Source organism: Ovis canadensis, chromosome 11 (genome assembly GCF_042477335.2).
Source record: "Ovis canadensis isolate MfBH-ARS-UI-01 breed Bighorn chromosome 11, ARS-UI_OviCan_v2, whole genome shotgun sequence".
NCBI classification, from domain to species: domain Eukaryota; kingdom Metazoa; phylum Chordata; class Mammalia; order Artiodactyla; family Bovidae; genus Ovis; species Ovis canadensis.
This window is the reverse complement of record NC_091255.1, coordinates 69225349-69240000: the sequence shown is the minus strand read 5'-3', so window position 1 is coordinate 69240000 and position 14652 is coordinate 69225349. Positions and strand designations below refer to the sequence as shown.

At 44.8% G+C, this 14652-nt stretch overlaps 1 protein-coding gene across 5 annotated transcripts in view; it reads right to left on the bottom strand.

The window, feature by feature from the left end:
* Positions 1-14652, bottom strand: part of ABCA5 (ATP binding cassette subfamily A member 5) — a 70304-nt gene that overhangs the window by 25295 nt on the left and 30357 nt on the right. For all 5 annotated transcript variants that reach the window (XR_011246893.1, XM_069542237.1, XM_069542238.1 and 2 more), the window contains 11 exons: positions 13757-13925; positions 12373-12431; positions 11361-11471; positions 9918-10093; positions 9050-9169; positions 7890-8028; positions 7285-7375; positions 6711-6850; positions 5542-5661; positions 2066-2267; positions 1345-1514 (listed from right to left, as the gene is read on the bottom strand). Coding sequence is in view for 4 of the 5 variants with exons in the window: in XM_069542237.1 (XP_069398338.1) it covers positions 1345-1514; positions 2066-2267; positions 5542-5661; positions 6711-6850; positions 7285-7375; positions 7890-8028; positions 9050-9169; positions 9918-10093; positions 11361-11471; positions 12373-12431; positions 13757-13925 (1497 nt within the window). In the remaining variant the exon portion in view is untranslated. The remainder of the gene's footprint in view (positions 1-1344; positions 1515-2065; positions 2268-5541; positions 5662-6710; positions 6851-7284; positions 7376-7889; positions 8029-9049; positions 9170-9917; positions 10094-11360; positions 11472-12372; positions 12432-13756; positions 13926-14652) is intronic.

Sequence of the window (14652 nt, the reverse complement as noted above, 5' to 3'; positions counted from 1 at the left end):
GAACTCTAATGAAAGAAGTGAAAAAGCATAACGTTTTCTATCAAGTGTGTTTCCTATCGCTACGTACCTTCTTCCCCCAAAAGGAAAGAGGTTGCGTCGTAAACTGATGGAATTTAGGGGTGAGGATTCTAACAGTCATCTGTAACCATCGCAAACTGTGATTGTGATGCAGGGCAAAAGTTTTCGGCCGACAGTGAACCAAAACGGAAAGTTATTGGAATACAGGTGAAGTGCTGGGAAGTGTTAGACCACAGAGAACTCGTGAGTGTGCAAGGGGTAGAAGAAATGCAACTCTCCACTGTGTTTCAGCAAGATAAGCAAAGAAGCCGCTTGTGTTTTACTGAAGATTTGTATTGTTAGCTCACTTTAGCTTCCTCCTCAAGAACCTTGGGACTGTAAACCATCTACACAGATGGGAGATGTTGTAGAAACACCTAATTCATGTCAAATTCTGAATTAGGTTTTAACGTTTTGAAAATCAAAGTCTTGTTATCAGGTTTTAAAAATTTTATTCTGAGCTTTGCTCAAAGCCATGGGTTTTAAATTTTCTTTCATGTTTGATACTTACATGATAAAAATAACAACAAATCCAAAAATATCCACTACAAATTTAATGTATTTGATTATAGAGATTTCCATGACAACTGTCCTTTATTCTAATTTTTCACAGTCCTTAAAAACTGTTTACAACACTTCTTTGTAGATATGTAACTGCGTTAAATATTATATGCCGTAACTCTTTCTAAAGAGTTTTCAAGTTCTGAGGTTTGTTTTGCTCATCATAAACTTTTGAGATGAATTACGCTGCTCTGAGAATAATGCCACTACTAAAAAAGGAAATTTTATGAGTATCAACAACATAAATCAAAATATTTTTAAAAGTGTTAGATTAGTCCTGGGTGTTCACTGGAAGGACTGATGCTGAAGCTGAAACTCCGATATTTTGGCCACCTGATGTGAAGAGCTGATTCTTTTGAAAAAACTCTGATGCTGGGAAAGATTGAGGGTGGGAGGAGAAGGGGACGACAGAGGATGAGATGGTTGGATGGCATCACCGACTCAATGGACATGAGTTTGAGTAGGCTCCAGGAGTTGGTGATGGACAGGGAGGCCTGGCGTGCTGCAGTCCATGGGGTCGCAAAGAGTCAGATATGACTAAGTGACTGAACACTTAAACCAAAATTTCATAAATCTGTTACTTGAAGGGTTTTATTTAACGTAGGTTTGTGCAGACAGACCATGCCTTTATCTTAGGTATATTTCTAAAATCCAAATCTCTGACCTATGTCTTCCCCTCACCCCAGGCCAACAAGCACACGCTCACAAACCTTCACACACTCTCACCAGTGGAGTTCTGAAGGAGCAGACTGGTTCTGTATTTATCGGGTTCATCTCCAGGTTTGAGGAAGTATAAGTCTGGAACAAGTCTGATGGGAACCACGGCATTTTTCAAAGAGTGATGCACCAGAAACATGAAAACCTGAACTGTGAAAAAAACTAGAAGTAGAAGCAACCTGAAAGGAAAAGAAAACGCAGTTGAAGGCGTATTAGCATGTGAATATGCAAAATAACCTTCCTTCCCATGACGGTTAAAAGGTACTCATTTGAAAAAGAAACTTCTCACCAGCTCTGTTTCCCACAAGAGTGCGCGATGTTGGGGCCACTCTCCCCTCGCCCCCTGCCCCCTGCGCCCACAGGCCCGTCATCTGCGTCTGGGCCTCTGCTCCTCCCCTGTGAGCAGGCTCATCCTTGCCATGTTTCAGGATTCCACAGATATGTGTTACTAGCGTTACTCGTGTTTCTCTTTCTGACTCGCTTCGCTCTGCGCACAGGCGGAAGGCTCCCCCACCTCACTAGAAGTGACTCAGTGTGTTCCTTTTTATGGCTGATTCAGGGTGCCTTGGAGGGAGGGGACTTATGTATACATAGGGCTGATTCGGGCTGTGGCACAGCAGAAACCAATACAAAACTGTAAAGCCATTTTCCTCCAATTAAAAAATAAAGAAAGAAAAATCTTAAATTGAAAAAACCCCAGCTCCTCGGGCAGGAGAGCGCCTGTGCTTACACAGATCTCAGGGACTTGCTTTCACGTCTCAAGTTGAGGAAGTGAAACCGGGCAATGGTAAACACCTGCTGCCTCCAGAGGCCCTTGGCGCTCACCAGAGCAGCCTTGCTTTCGGAGAGAATAAGCAAGCTCTGCTCCATCTCGTCGAAGGATTTTGATTCCAACTCTTCCTCCTGCGGCTGCTGAGAAAACACGCTGTAATCTATGTGCCAAAACAGAAGGATGGAAAGTTACATTATGGCCCTTAGGAAGATGGAAACCTTCCCGAAGCATGTCAATTTCAAAGCAGCACATGCCTGGCGGGCAGTGACACGGGACAGAGAGGCTGTCACGGACTTTGGCTACATGATCGAAACTCATGACCAGGACGTGCCCTCTCTGGCAGGAGCCCAAGAGAACCAGGCGCAGAGGTTCACGGAAACGCACGGACAGGGACATCCGTAGCGACTGCCCTATCCAGCAGCCACCCGTGGGACGGAGCCCACATGTCCATCAACAGGGGAGAGCAGAGAAAGCCATGAAGCTCAGCTGTCACAGAGCCGTGTAAAGCCACGAAGTGACCAAACTGTTGTACGACTGTGGCGGCTTGATCTTACAAGCAGTATATTAAGTAAGGGAAGCCAGAATATATGTGAGTAAGAGACACATTATATGGTTGATGCCCAGAGACTGACACGAGCTGAAACGTGTTGATGGGGATACAAATCAAGATACGCGAGTTTCTAAAGAGTGATTCAAATTAAGAGAGGTGAAAAATAATAAAAGGAGATGAAGACTGGCTTCAGCATGAACAAGGACTTAAAGGTGCTGCAGAAAGAGCCAACAACACCTGAACAGAGCACAGGCCTCTCATCTTTATCCCCACGACACAGACATTTTCTAGAAACTGCCTCGTGTCCCTCAAGCTGTTGAGCACCACACACAGGAGCGCCTTCTGCGTGGCGCTGTCCTCCCCCCCCCCATCACACCCGCTCACCGACAGCGCACCACATCCTGACGCCAGACTCCCTCTGTCGCCCTGCTCCCACACCTGTGTCTCTGCTCAACTCCATCCAACTGAGGAATGCCTGCACCTCTCCAGCTGTCTGAGATCTAGAGACTTGCTGTGAGCTTTCCTTCTCTAATCACAATATAAGGAAGGGACTTACAGACACAGCGGGGGAAGGAGAGAGAGGGGCAAATGGGGAAAGCAGCATGCACGTGTATATGCTACCACGTGTAAACAGGCAGCCCGTGGAAGGGGCGGCACAGCACGGGAGGCTCGGCTCCGGGCTCTGCGGCGACCGGGAGGCTGGGCCGGGGAGGCGCGCGCGCACACACACACACACACACACACACACACACACACACACACACTCACAGCTGAGCGACCTCGTGTGCAGCGGAGGAGGCAGGCACACTGTAACGCAACTTTCCTCCAATTAAAAAACAAACAGGAAGAGTACAGTGACACCACGCTCTCATCGTAAAGTGACTTTCCTCCATGACCGAGAGGACCACCCCACGCCCACCCTGCTGCCGTCAACCCTCCACTCTCAGCCTCACCTTGAGAAGCACTCATCTCCGTCACGCCGCTGATGGTATGTCAAGCTCCCGACCGGCTTCCCCACTTCCAAGTTTCTCCATCTTCCAAGTTACCAAAACCACCCTTTCTATTATCACCCAATTCTCACGGCGATCAGCAAGAAGCGACCACCTTCTTTCCTTAAACACCACGTGGTCCTGGCTGCCCCCCTCCTCTCATGAAGAGAGAAAGCGCAATAGCGGTGCCTTCCCGCCAGCGCCTCCTGCCCTTCACTGCCCATGCTCTGGCGGCCCCTCTACTCCGCCTAAGGGGCCGCACCGACCCCCGGGGCCGTCTACACACAAGCGACGGCAGAGCGCGTGTCTTCAGCCCTAGCAGCCTCTCCCGGCTCTAAGCATGCATGTCACAGCCCATGGGCATCTCCACGGGGATGTCTACCAAGCGTCTCCAACAACACAAATGAAATCACGCCTAGAATCCTTTCCAGGAACTGTCTGCTCCCCTTTGGTCAGGAAACAGCGATTCCACTTCCAATCCTCAGGCTGAAAGCTTGGACACCTTCCTGACTCCACCCTTCCCCAACCCCCAACAGGAGCGCAGCAGCAGGTCACCACCAGCGCCCCTAACATGACCCAAATCTGCTCGCATTTCCCAGGTTCACAGCCATCCAAGTTCAAACAAGGATCAGCAGTAACAGCTTCCCGACCGCTCTTCCTGCTTCCAGACTTCCTTCACAGTCCATCCGGCATCCAACAGCCGGATCGCGCTTGCTGAAGGTGCGTGTCAGCTCACGCTGCCCCTCTGCCCCGGAACTCTCTGCAAGCTGCACGCCACACAGCACACAGCTCTCCTGCAGAGCTTCGGGGCTGCACGTGCCCCTCCCCTGCCTCACCCCCGAGCTCCTCGCGCCATGCTCTCCCTGGCGCTCCGGCAGCCCTTCTCTGTCACCAAAAACATCCCACCCAGTCCTCAGTCAGCACTGCTGTGGCAGCAGCTCCCTCCACCTGGGAGACTCTGCAGGGAAAGCTCCTCTTTCCTGCCTCTGGATCTCACGTGAGTACCGTCTCCGCACCCGCCGCCCCAGGCCGCGCCACTGTCTCCTTCACAGCGCCTACCACTATCCGCAAACATCCCAGCTACTTACTTACCTGCTTACTCCTACCCTTTCTTTCCCAAATAAGCATTCCAAACACAGTCATTCCACACGCTTACACACGCACTCCACATGCTTACAGTCACTCCACACACACAGTCACTCCACATGCTTAGAGTCACTCTACACGCTTACAGTCACTCCACACGCTTACACAGCCACTCCACACGCTTACACACTCATTCCACACACTTACAGTCACTCCACACGCTTACAGCCACTCCACATGCTTACACACTCATTCTACATGCTTACACAGCCACTCCACATGCTTACAGTCACTCCACATGCTTACACTCCACATGCTTACACAGCCACTCCACACACTTACACACTTATTCCACACGCTTACACTCATTCCACACGCTTACACAGCCACTCCACACGCTTAGTCATTCCACACGCTTACAGTCATTCCACACGCTTACACTCATTCCACACTTACACAGCCAATCCACACACTTACACACTCATTCCACATGCTTACACACTCAGTCCACACACTTACTCATTCCACACGCTTAGTCACTCCACACACTTACACACTCATTCCACATGCTTACACAGCCACTCCACACGCTTACAGTCACTCCACATGCTTACACAGCCACTCCACATGCTTACACACTCATTCCACATGCTTACTCATTCCACATGCTTACACAGTCATTCCACACACTTACACACTCATTCCACACACTTACACAGCCACTCCACACACTTACACACTCACTCCACACGCTTACACAGCCACTGTCGGGATCGCTGCCTGAAATGTTTTGCTAGATTTGTTCTTACCTGCTTGGTCAATTTCCGCTTCAACTTCTAGCTTTAAGAATACATCTTCCAAAGTTGTCATGGAGACACCATAAGAAATGACACCTAAGTTTGAATGACTGTCTAGAGCAGAAAATAAGCCTAAAAGGAAAAAAATGAAAGAACTTTGTGTAGCTAAGAATACTGTCACAAATGATTCTAAAATGTCCTTTAAAAGTAGAAAACGACTGACTTTACTGTGCTGCCACCACGGTTCCCAAACTTTCTGCTCTCAGAACCCCTTCAACATTCCTACAAATTGCTGAGGACCCCACGGAATGCTTGCTTAGGGACATGTACCTGTTATATGTGAACCATGACGTAAATTAAAACTAAGGAATGTTTTACAGGCAGAATGATAGGCAGAGCACACTAAGTTGACGTGGACACTTCAGTTAATTAGTGATTCCTTTTCTTCAAACTAATTCAACTAACATAGAAAATTTCTATCTAACTATAGGAATGCGATGGGATTTCTGTATAACTTATCTTCAGCAGTAATATCCTTATGGTTATTAAGAGATCCCTCAACAGACACAGGAGACTAAGCTTGAGTTCCTCATCAGAATGCAGAAAATTAAGGCTACAAATAAGATAATTCAAGAGTTTACTGTATAATAATGTAATTCATTATGAAATCATGAAACTGAAAAGGCAGTTGAGGGCTGACACAACCGTGTGTGTGTGTGTTGTGTGAACATGTGTCCACATTTGTGTATGCACACGTTTGCATGGGTGTATATGTGTGTCCACATTTGTGTCCACATTTGTGTGCATGTGTGTATATGTGTGTCCACATGTGTGCATGTGTGTATGTATATATGTGTGTATATTTATATTCTTATTCCCAGGGGACCTATAAACAAACGGAGCAGTTTCTTTCCTGATAATGCAAGCAATTATTTATGTAGGTTAATATACTAGTTAGGAATTTCTTGCATGACATTTATGAAAACAGAAACGCTGGCTTACAGCATTTCTGGTTTCCAAAAGTAAAATAAAGCAGAAACAGAATATTAACTCTGGGTACCTGGGAGCGTGTAAATATTACACAGAAAAATAAACCAAGTGAAAAACCAAGTAAATTAAGAGAACCAGTCCCCAGGGCAGGATCTTAGTTTAGCAATCATGAAACCAGAAGTAGAGAATACCTGAAAATTTGTCCATGTCCTTGAAAGGCAAGCTGTACACAAGTTGCTGCTCATTCTGTTGTAACAAAGTGGCCGCAGGTATGTGTTGTTTAACCAGAGAAGAAAGAGATTCTGTGGCACAGTATCTGTCTATGCACATGCTGGAGAAAACCCAAAACCATGATTTCTTATGATGACTCTGAACAGCCCAAAGTAAATTCTGAGTGCTTTAAGCAAAAGTCTGTGCCATAGGGCTTCCCTGCTGGCTCAGTGGTAAGGAATCCAACTGCCAAAGCAGGAGACAGGGGTTTGATCCCTGATCCAAGAAGATCCCACACACCCGGGAGCAACTAAGCCGTGTGCGTCACAACTACTGCGCCCGCGCTCTGAGGCTGGGAGCCACACCACCGAAGCCTGAGCGCCCCAGAGCCTGCTCCGCCACAGGAGAGGCCACGGCAGTGAGGAGCCTGCACACCGCAGCCAAGAGCAGTCCCTGCTCCCGAAAATAGGGGAAGCCCGCGCAGCAGGGAAGCCCTGCAGTCAAAACCCTTAGTAAGCAAGTGAAAACAGTTCAAAAGAAAAGAGGGAGCCATACCTCAGCCGGTAGCCAATTCCCCATTTGCTTTTGAGAAAAATTGAAGAACCAACACATTTTAACATTCCTTGTGATATGACAGCCTTCCTATCTGCAGAGAGAGATTGGCGTTTCAATTTTACCATCTGTGACAGCATTAATAACTAGTGTTTGCATTTTCTGGATTATCCTATGAGATACCAATGTTAATACGGTAAATTATCACATCAATTATCATTACATTGTTACGACAGCTTCCCACACGTCAGAACTGAGTGCGTCCTGAGCGATTCTGTGGGAAGGGCCCCCGGGAAGTGTGTCTGGTTCCCACGCAGGGTCAGCAAAGCCTCTGCTGTCTGCTGACCCTGCCCTGCACCCTATCCGCTTCACTGCAGTAACTCATGCTGGGAGTGGGGTCCTGTGAACTTTCGTGGCAGATTACCGAACCTGGAGGGTCAGGGGCTCGCCCCCAACACAAAAACATGTGATTTTAAAAGCAGTATAATAATATCTTTTTGGTGAAGAACACACAATTTATTTACTCCTCAGAATTTAGCATTTCTATGTCTAATTCCCACTTGGCCCCAAGACCTCATCCTTTAAAAAAAGCAAGTAAAAAATCTCACCAGCAAGAATGTCGGCTTCGTCCATGAAGTGAGTGCTAAACACTGTCACCCGGCCTGCTTTTCTGTGTTTGAGAAGATTCCAGACAATGTGCCGAGAACACGGGTCCATCCCAGCTGTTGGCTCGTCCAACAGCAGCACCTGCATGCAAAGGGGTGGGTGAGGACAGGAAGCCTCAGGAAAATGAAGGTATATAAAATCTATGTGAACCCTGAAAAGCCTCCCCATTTAAAGTTACCGTATTAAAATGTATTAGATCTGAGTTTTTCACTCATACGTGAGTTAGCATCAATTTAGAAAGTGATCAGTTTGGCACGTGAATCCTTTCTTTGGTTTTAATTTTAAAGCCTAGAGTCTGTAATATATAAGTCATAAGTTTAATAACCAGATAAATAAACTGAGAAACAAAACACTGAAAAATAAACTGAAAAACAACACTGAGTGTATCGCTTTTGGCTAAACAGTTAAATTTGGTAGATGTAACAACCGCTCATTAGAGAATGATGTTCTATATTAGCTCAAGGAAAGCAGTTTAAGACTATTTTTCATTTCAGAAACACGGAGGAAGAGGGACTGCCGTAAGCCGGGATGCTGGGTCCCCCGGCCACAGCAGCGGGGTAAATGGGGCAGGGTGGGGGACCCGGGGCTCCTGGCTGCAGGCGGGCACCTGGAAGCCTTCTGACCCAGGGCACAGCCCAGCTTCTACAGGACTGAGAAGAGCACAGACCAGACACGAACAGAAGCAAGTCAACAGCGCAGGGCGAGATCCCTTTGATCCTGTCCTTATTATTAGATTACTACTATAAGCGTAACAAAGGTGCAGAAACCTGCAGAGAGGAACAGAACAGTACTTTCACAGCCACCACTGAAATGTAACAAATGGTGTCTTACTCCAGATCTTTCTTCAGAGAAGTAAAACACTGCAGACACAAGTGGAGCCCACCTGGCCCCTTCCCCTTCTGAGAGAGGGCTGCTGTCTTCAAGAGGCTGTGTATCTTTCTGACTTCAGTTTTAGAGCTGTATTATTATAATTACATCTGTAATAACGTATAGTATTTTATATATGTTTCATAGACTGTGTCTATGTATCTATTTCTACAGCTTGCTTTTTCATTCAAATTAATTTGAAACTATCTCATCGACAACACTATTATCTGCTCACCTTTGGGTTCCCGAGAACAGCGATTCCTAAGGATAGTTTTCTTTTTTGGCCGCCACTTAACTTTTTAGCCTGATTATCTTTGATAGCCTGCATGTCTAAATCCAGTAAGACTCTCTGCACCTGTGAAAGGCAAGTGTGAATAAATGTGGTTTAAATCTCATCATTTACATGATTATCAACACTACTTTCTAAGTGTTCCAATTTAATATCAATCTTTAAAATGTTCTCCTGGTATAGAATTTAATTTTGACATATTGCTGCTGTTGTCCAGTCACGAAGTCTCGTCTGACTCTACAACCCCAGGGACAGAGGAGCCTGGTGGGCCACAGTCCATGGGATTCTCCAGGCAGGAACACTGGAATGGGTTGCCATGTCCTCCTCCAGGGGATCTTCTCAACCCAGGGATAGAACCTGTGTCTCCTTCATTGGCAGGCAGATTCTTTACTGCTGAGCCACCAGGAGAAGCCCAATTTTGACACATACCCACCAATAATTTTGAAATAACAAAAAGATTCCTGATGGAAGGGCCTGTTTCACTTCTGTGACCTCTGGCCGGTGGGGAAAAGGGGGTCAGTGCAAAGGCTCTGTGTGTATGTGTTTGTCTGGCGGGGGGAAGCCGGCAGGAGTGAAAAGAAAAGAAACACCCACACGGAGAGACGGGAGTCCTCCGGCCGGAACGAGGACTTTCTCTGCGCGCTGCAACTTTTGCTCCAAGTTCCATCTGATTCTTCGTGATGACTTTCTGCTCACCGGCTCAGAAGAGGTTTTTATATTTAGATTTCCAAGCATACTTTCATTACACAGGTTACTGCAAACGGTTACTAATTTATAGCGAATAAGAGTGAAGGTTTCTACACAGATAACATACTTCCTGTATGACATCATTGGCTGGTATTCCTTTGATTGATGCCAAAATGGACAAGTTTTCCTCCACCGTCAGGACATCAAAGTGTATGTCTAGCTGTGGACAAATGCCAATCATTTTCCTGGCTTCAAACATTTCATCTATTTCTGAGACTCTGTGTCCATATATGGATGCGAACCCTAAAAAGCAAAAACTACATTTACATTAAATATATTAAATATTAATATGTGTTTTAAGGTACACTAATAATTCAGTTTTTTGCATGTATTAGTAACAGACATAAAACAGCAGTCAGCATACAGCTGGAAGACACAGCACACCCTGATTTCTACACGAATGGTGATCTGCTTCCAGTTACATTCCAGCCTCACTTATATTCCCTATAAACGCCCTTCGTTTTCAGGGCATATTACAGAGCAGAGACAGCAAGGGACCAGAGGTTTCACACCAAGTACAAGGGTCCACTGATGCGTGAGTTACACTATTAACAATACTCCAGCAACAATTTCCTCTCACTTCTAAGCACTACGCAGTGGCAAAGAGAACAAAGAAGTTAAAATTTACCCCTGAACAGCTGCGTGACTTTGGGAAAATCACCTGACCTAAATTCGAGCTTTCTTATCCTATAAGCTGAATATTAATACATCTCGTTTTACTTAAGAACTAGTAAATCAGTGTGATAGTGTGGAAAATTGTACCAAAAGTAAATAAACCCTTACATGAATGAAAGACATTATAAAGACCAGAGAGTGACAAAGAGACAAGCAACAAAATGAAACTGACTTTAAGTCGAACCGCTGCTGCTGTGCGGCCGAAGCCGACCCAGGACGCTGCAGCAGGTAACCTCCAATCAAAAAAGAGCTGAAAGCACATCTGAGAAGACGCAGGTTCGATACACGGAGACGTGGCCCTTTCTTGCAGTGAAATGTTTACTGCCCTGCAGCTCTGTGCGGTTCTGGAAAACCGGAGCAGCTGTACTAGAGTCTCACCTGCAGGGCCACCACACACAGCAATCACACATCTGAGGCGTTGCTCTAAGAATTCTAAGGAGACTGCACTGACACTCGGCATTCTTCCCTTCTGAACTGACTGGTGCTCACTTAGAAATGTTCATTTTCTCAACCAAAATGTCTACAGGCCTCATTTAATTTCCAATTAATTGGTTTATCCTTCCTTGAAAATGAACAATAAACATAAACACATACAACATCTGATAAAACAGGCACAGAATCATTTTTACTTAAATATGACTGAATCATCTTTATTTTCTGCTGAAGAACAAACAAGTGTAATAAAAAGGAGAAAAAAACAAACACAGAAGTTGATACCAAATCACTGACAAAAATCAATCAGTACATATTTCAAGGATAAGTAAACGGCCACGGTGCCTCAGTTACTAACCCTAATAAAACAAATCAACAGATTCGTAAGGCAGAAGGCTCCTACCATCCGAGGGTGGGCAGAGCCCGCACAGGATGTTCATCAGCGTGCTCTTCCCTGTGCCGCTGTGGCCAAGCAGGGCGGTGATCTGGCCCTCGTATACGTCAAACGACAAACCTGGAGCGGGGGACAAGACGCTCAGATGCGATCTTTATTCGCTGAGTCTTGCACAATAAGATAGATCATAATACTTGGGCAATCTTGAAATAAGTCAATAGATTTAAAGACAGAAGTTACCAGCATATTTAATAATGTAAGATTTAATACTGTAATACGACAATAATTCTTTCTTATAGTCAATAGTATGAACAGTAAGAAAAGGTAACACAAAATAAACTTTTATTTTTTTGTTATACTGACAGAGTCAGGGGGCACAAAATATCAGGAGGGAGGTTTCCATGTACCCACTTTCAGGAACTCCTGAGGGTATTCAGAAAGCCCACGGACAGAAAGCGACTAAACAACAACGGAAATTAAAACAAAGAGAAGAACAAAAGTTTGTTTCCAACGGTATTTAGAGGCATGTTAAAAATATCAGCAAAAAGTTAGAAGTTAATCAACAGCATTTTGTTGTTTCACTCGCTAAGTTGAGTCTGACTCTGCAACCCCATGGACTGCAGCCCACCACGCTCCTCTGTCCACGGGATTCTCCAGGCAAGAGTACTGGAGTGGGGAGCTGTTCCCTCCTCCAGGGCATCTTCCTGCCCGGGGAGCGAACCCAAGTCTCTCATGCCTCCTGCACTGGCAGGCGGGTTCTCTACCACTAGCGCCACCTAGGAAGCCCCGTGTACACATGCATGACAGTAAAATTAAAACGGACACAGGGTTAAGAATCGACAACTTTCCATCTTAGTAGATATTACTTTTTCCTTTTACTACTTTGACGTTGTTAACTTTTATTCTGAACATTCATCACATAAAGAGAGTATCTCTAGAGGAAAGACGGAAAATTGTGGTAAAAGAGTCTGAGTGTTCCGTGTGCACCTTAACCTACAGACTGGACAGGAGCGGCACTCACTTCTCAGAACCTCCACGTTTTCACCTCTCGTTCTGTGGGTCTTCTGAACACCACTGATTCTGAAAGACACCGTTCACTCCTCTAAGTATTTAAAGCAGAGTCCAAGTGTGTGTTTGTGCATGATACTTTTAATCAAAGCTGTCATATTTAATGGGAATAAAGCATCTTCCTACTAGAACAATAAATCAAGGAAACCTGGCAACAATAAAACAAGTACTTTAAAGGAACTACGAGAAAAGAGCATATCACTTCTCTCCATTTTATGTGTGATTCATTCACTTTTCATGGCAAGCCAACCTCTAAAAAGAAACTGAAACATTTGACTCAAGCAATTTACAGATTTCTTATTTCACAGTTGATTCTTTTCCATTTGTAATTAATTAATAAAGGGAGCTTAAAAATCAGATGCTACTTCACATCAGTACACTTTTCAAACTGTCTTGAAGTGATTCTCTCAATGTATTTTAAATGCTTTACATAATTTTTTAAAGATTAACGGTCTTGCTCATTGGTTTAACTTTTACTCTTAAGAAGGCCGACCACCAGTCCCCTGACTGCATCTTAAATGCCTCGTTCTCCTTTGCATCTGTATGTTTTTCTTAAATTTAAAAAACACAAACTATGCTCCACTTTTTCTTTCACTTTTCTCTCTTTCCTCCTTCTCCTTATTTTTTAAATTTGGTTTTGACTGAACTAGTAAGGAACCGTTATGAACTTCTCTGGTTCTCTGAGATTATGCTGGTGTGACAGGTTAATTGTGTCACAGTTTCTAGGGGTCTATCGAATTAACAGCACAATTTAATGTCTGGCATGTCTCAGACAATGCAGCTCGAATAAAAATAGAAAACTAGTATCTGCTGCTTTAATTCACATGGTTTTAGTAGCTAAGTTGTGTCCAACTCCTGCGACCCATGGACTGTAGCCTACCAGGCTCCTCTGTCCATGGCATTTTCCAGGCAAACACATTGGAGTGGGTTGCCATTTCCTTCTCCAGGAGATCGTTTCAACCCAGGAACTGAACCCAGGTCTCCTGCATTGCAGGCAGATTCTCTACCAACTGAGCTATGAGTGAATCCCTCTTAATTTACATCATGAAAAAAAGTTTAAATGGCTTAATTTTATAAATACTAGATTTTATTACTTAAAAAATTTTCTATTCAAACGTAAAATGTCAAACCTAGCAGCAAATTTATTCTAAATAGTTACAAAGAAAATAAAAACTTAAAAGAGAATTAGCCCTTGATACTGTTTTTTAAAAATCACCAAACGTGTACCAAATCTCCTAAAATACCATGCTTAATACATTACATAAAAGACAGGATTTACACATGGCATGTCCCATGAGCAGCTCTTAACACCTCAACTGCCAGAGATTAAATCATACCTGATGGCTTCTTTTCCTATAAATTCTGAAGAAACAGGCTCAACAATTTCGCTAAAACTAACATTCCCATTCACGTTGCCCTCTGATAACTCCTCATAATTCCTTTTGCTCTTTGACCAATATGATGGCTTCAGAAAATAAAACGATGATCTCCGTAAGCCAAATTCTCCTGAAAAAAGAGAGAGAGAGAGAAAAAAAAAACACACAACTGAGTTATCCTAACAAATTATTTCTGAAAACTAGTGTTTAAATCAGAAAGGCAGTCTGTGAAACCTAAGACAACCTAAAGTTTAGACATAAATTATTAAGTCAACAGTGCGGGAAAAATAGAAGTCTTACTGACAGATAACTCTTGTCCATAAAAAGTTTCAGGGTGGCTGCGAGTCCATGGAATGTAAAAGGCAAGCAGGGCACATTTTCTGCCCTACAGACTTCCATCATTATGAAGACACGTAGATATCTAATGGCTAACACGCAGCATACAACGTGAGGCACGAGTGCCAGCAGGAGTTCAGAAGGTGAAGAGTGTACATCGGGGTATTCTGAAGGCTTGAGTCAGCATCACCTTAGTCTTTTGGGAGCAGACAGTATTCAGAAAGGTTGCTAGAGCTCACAGAGAGGACTTTTTAGATGGAGAGTAACAGGGCAGGACTGACACAGGAGACGCCAGCCTGGTGGCCCATGGCACAGGCGGACTTTCTCCCTCTCTCCCCAAGGAACCAACGTTCCCCACCCTTTCCAACACGCCCCCTGCCGATGACCACGTTTCAGAGGGAGCCGCTCCCAACTAGTGAGAGTCCAGTGGACCAGACGGGCACCGTGCAGGCTCTGGTGACTCCTCTGCTTCAGCCACGAGCAGGCACCAACTAGAAAGAAGCAAAGGGCTTGCTGGGCAC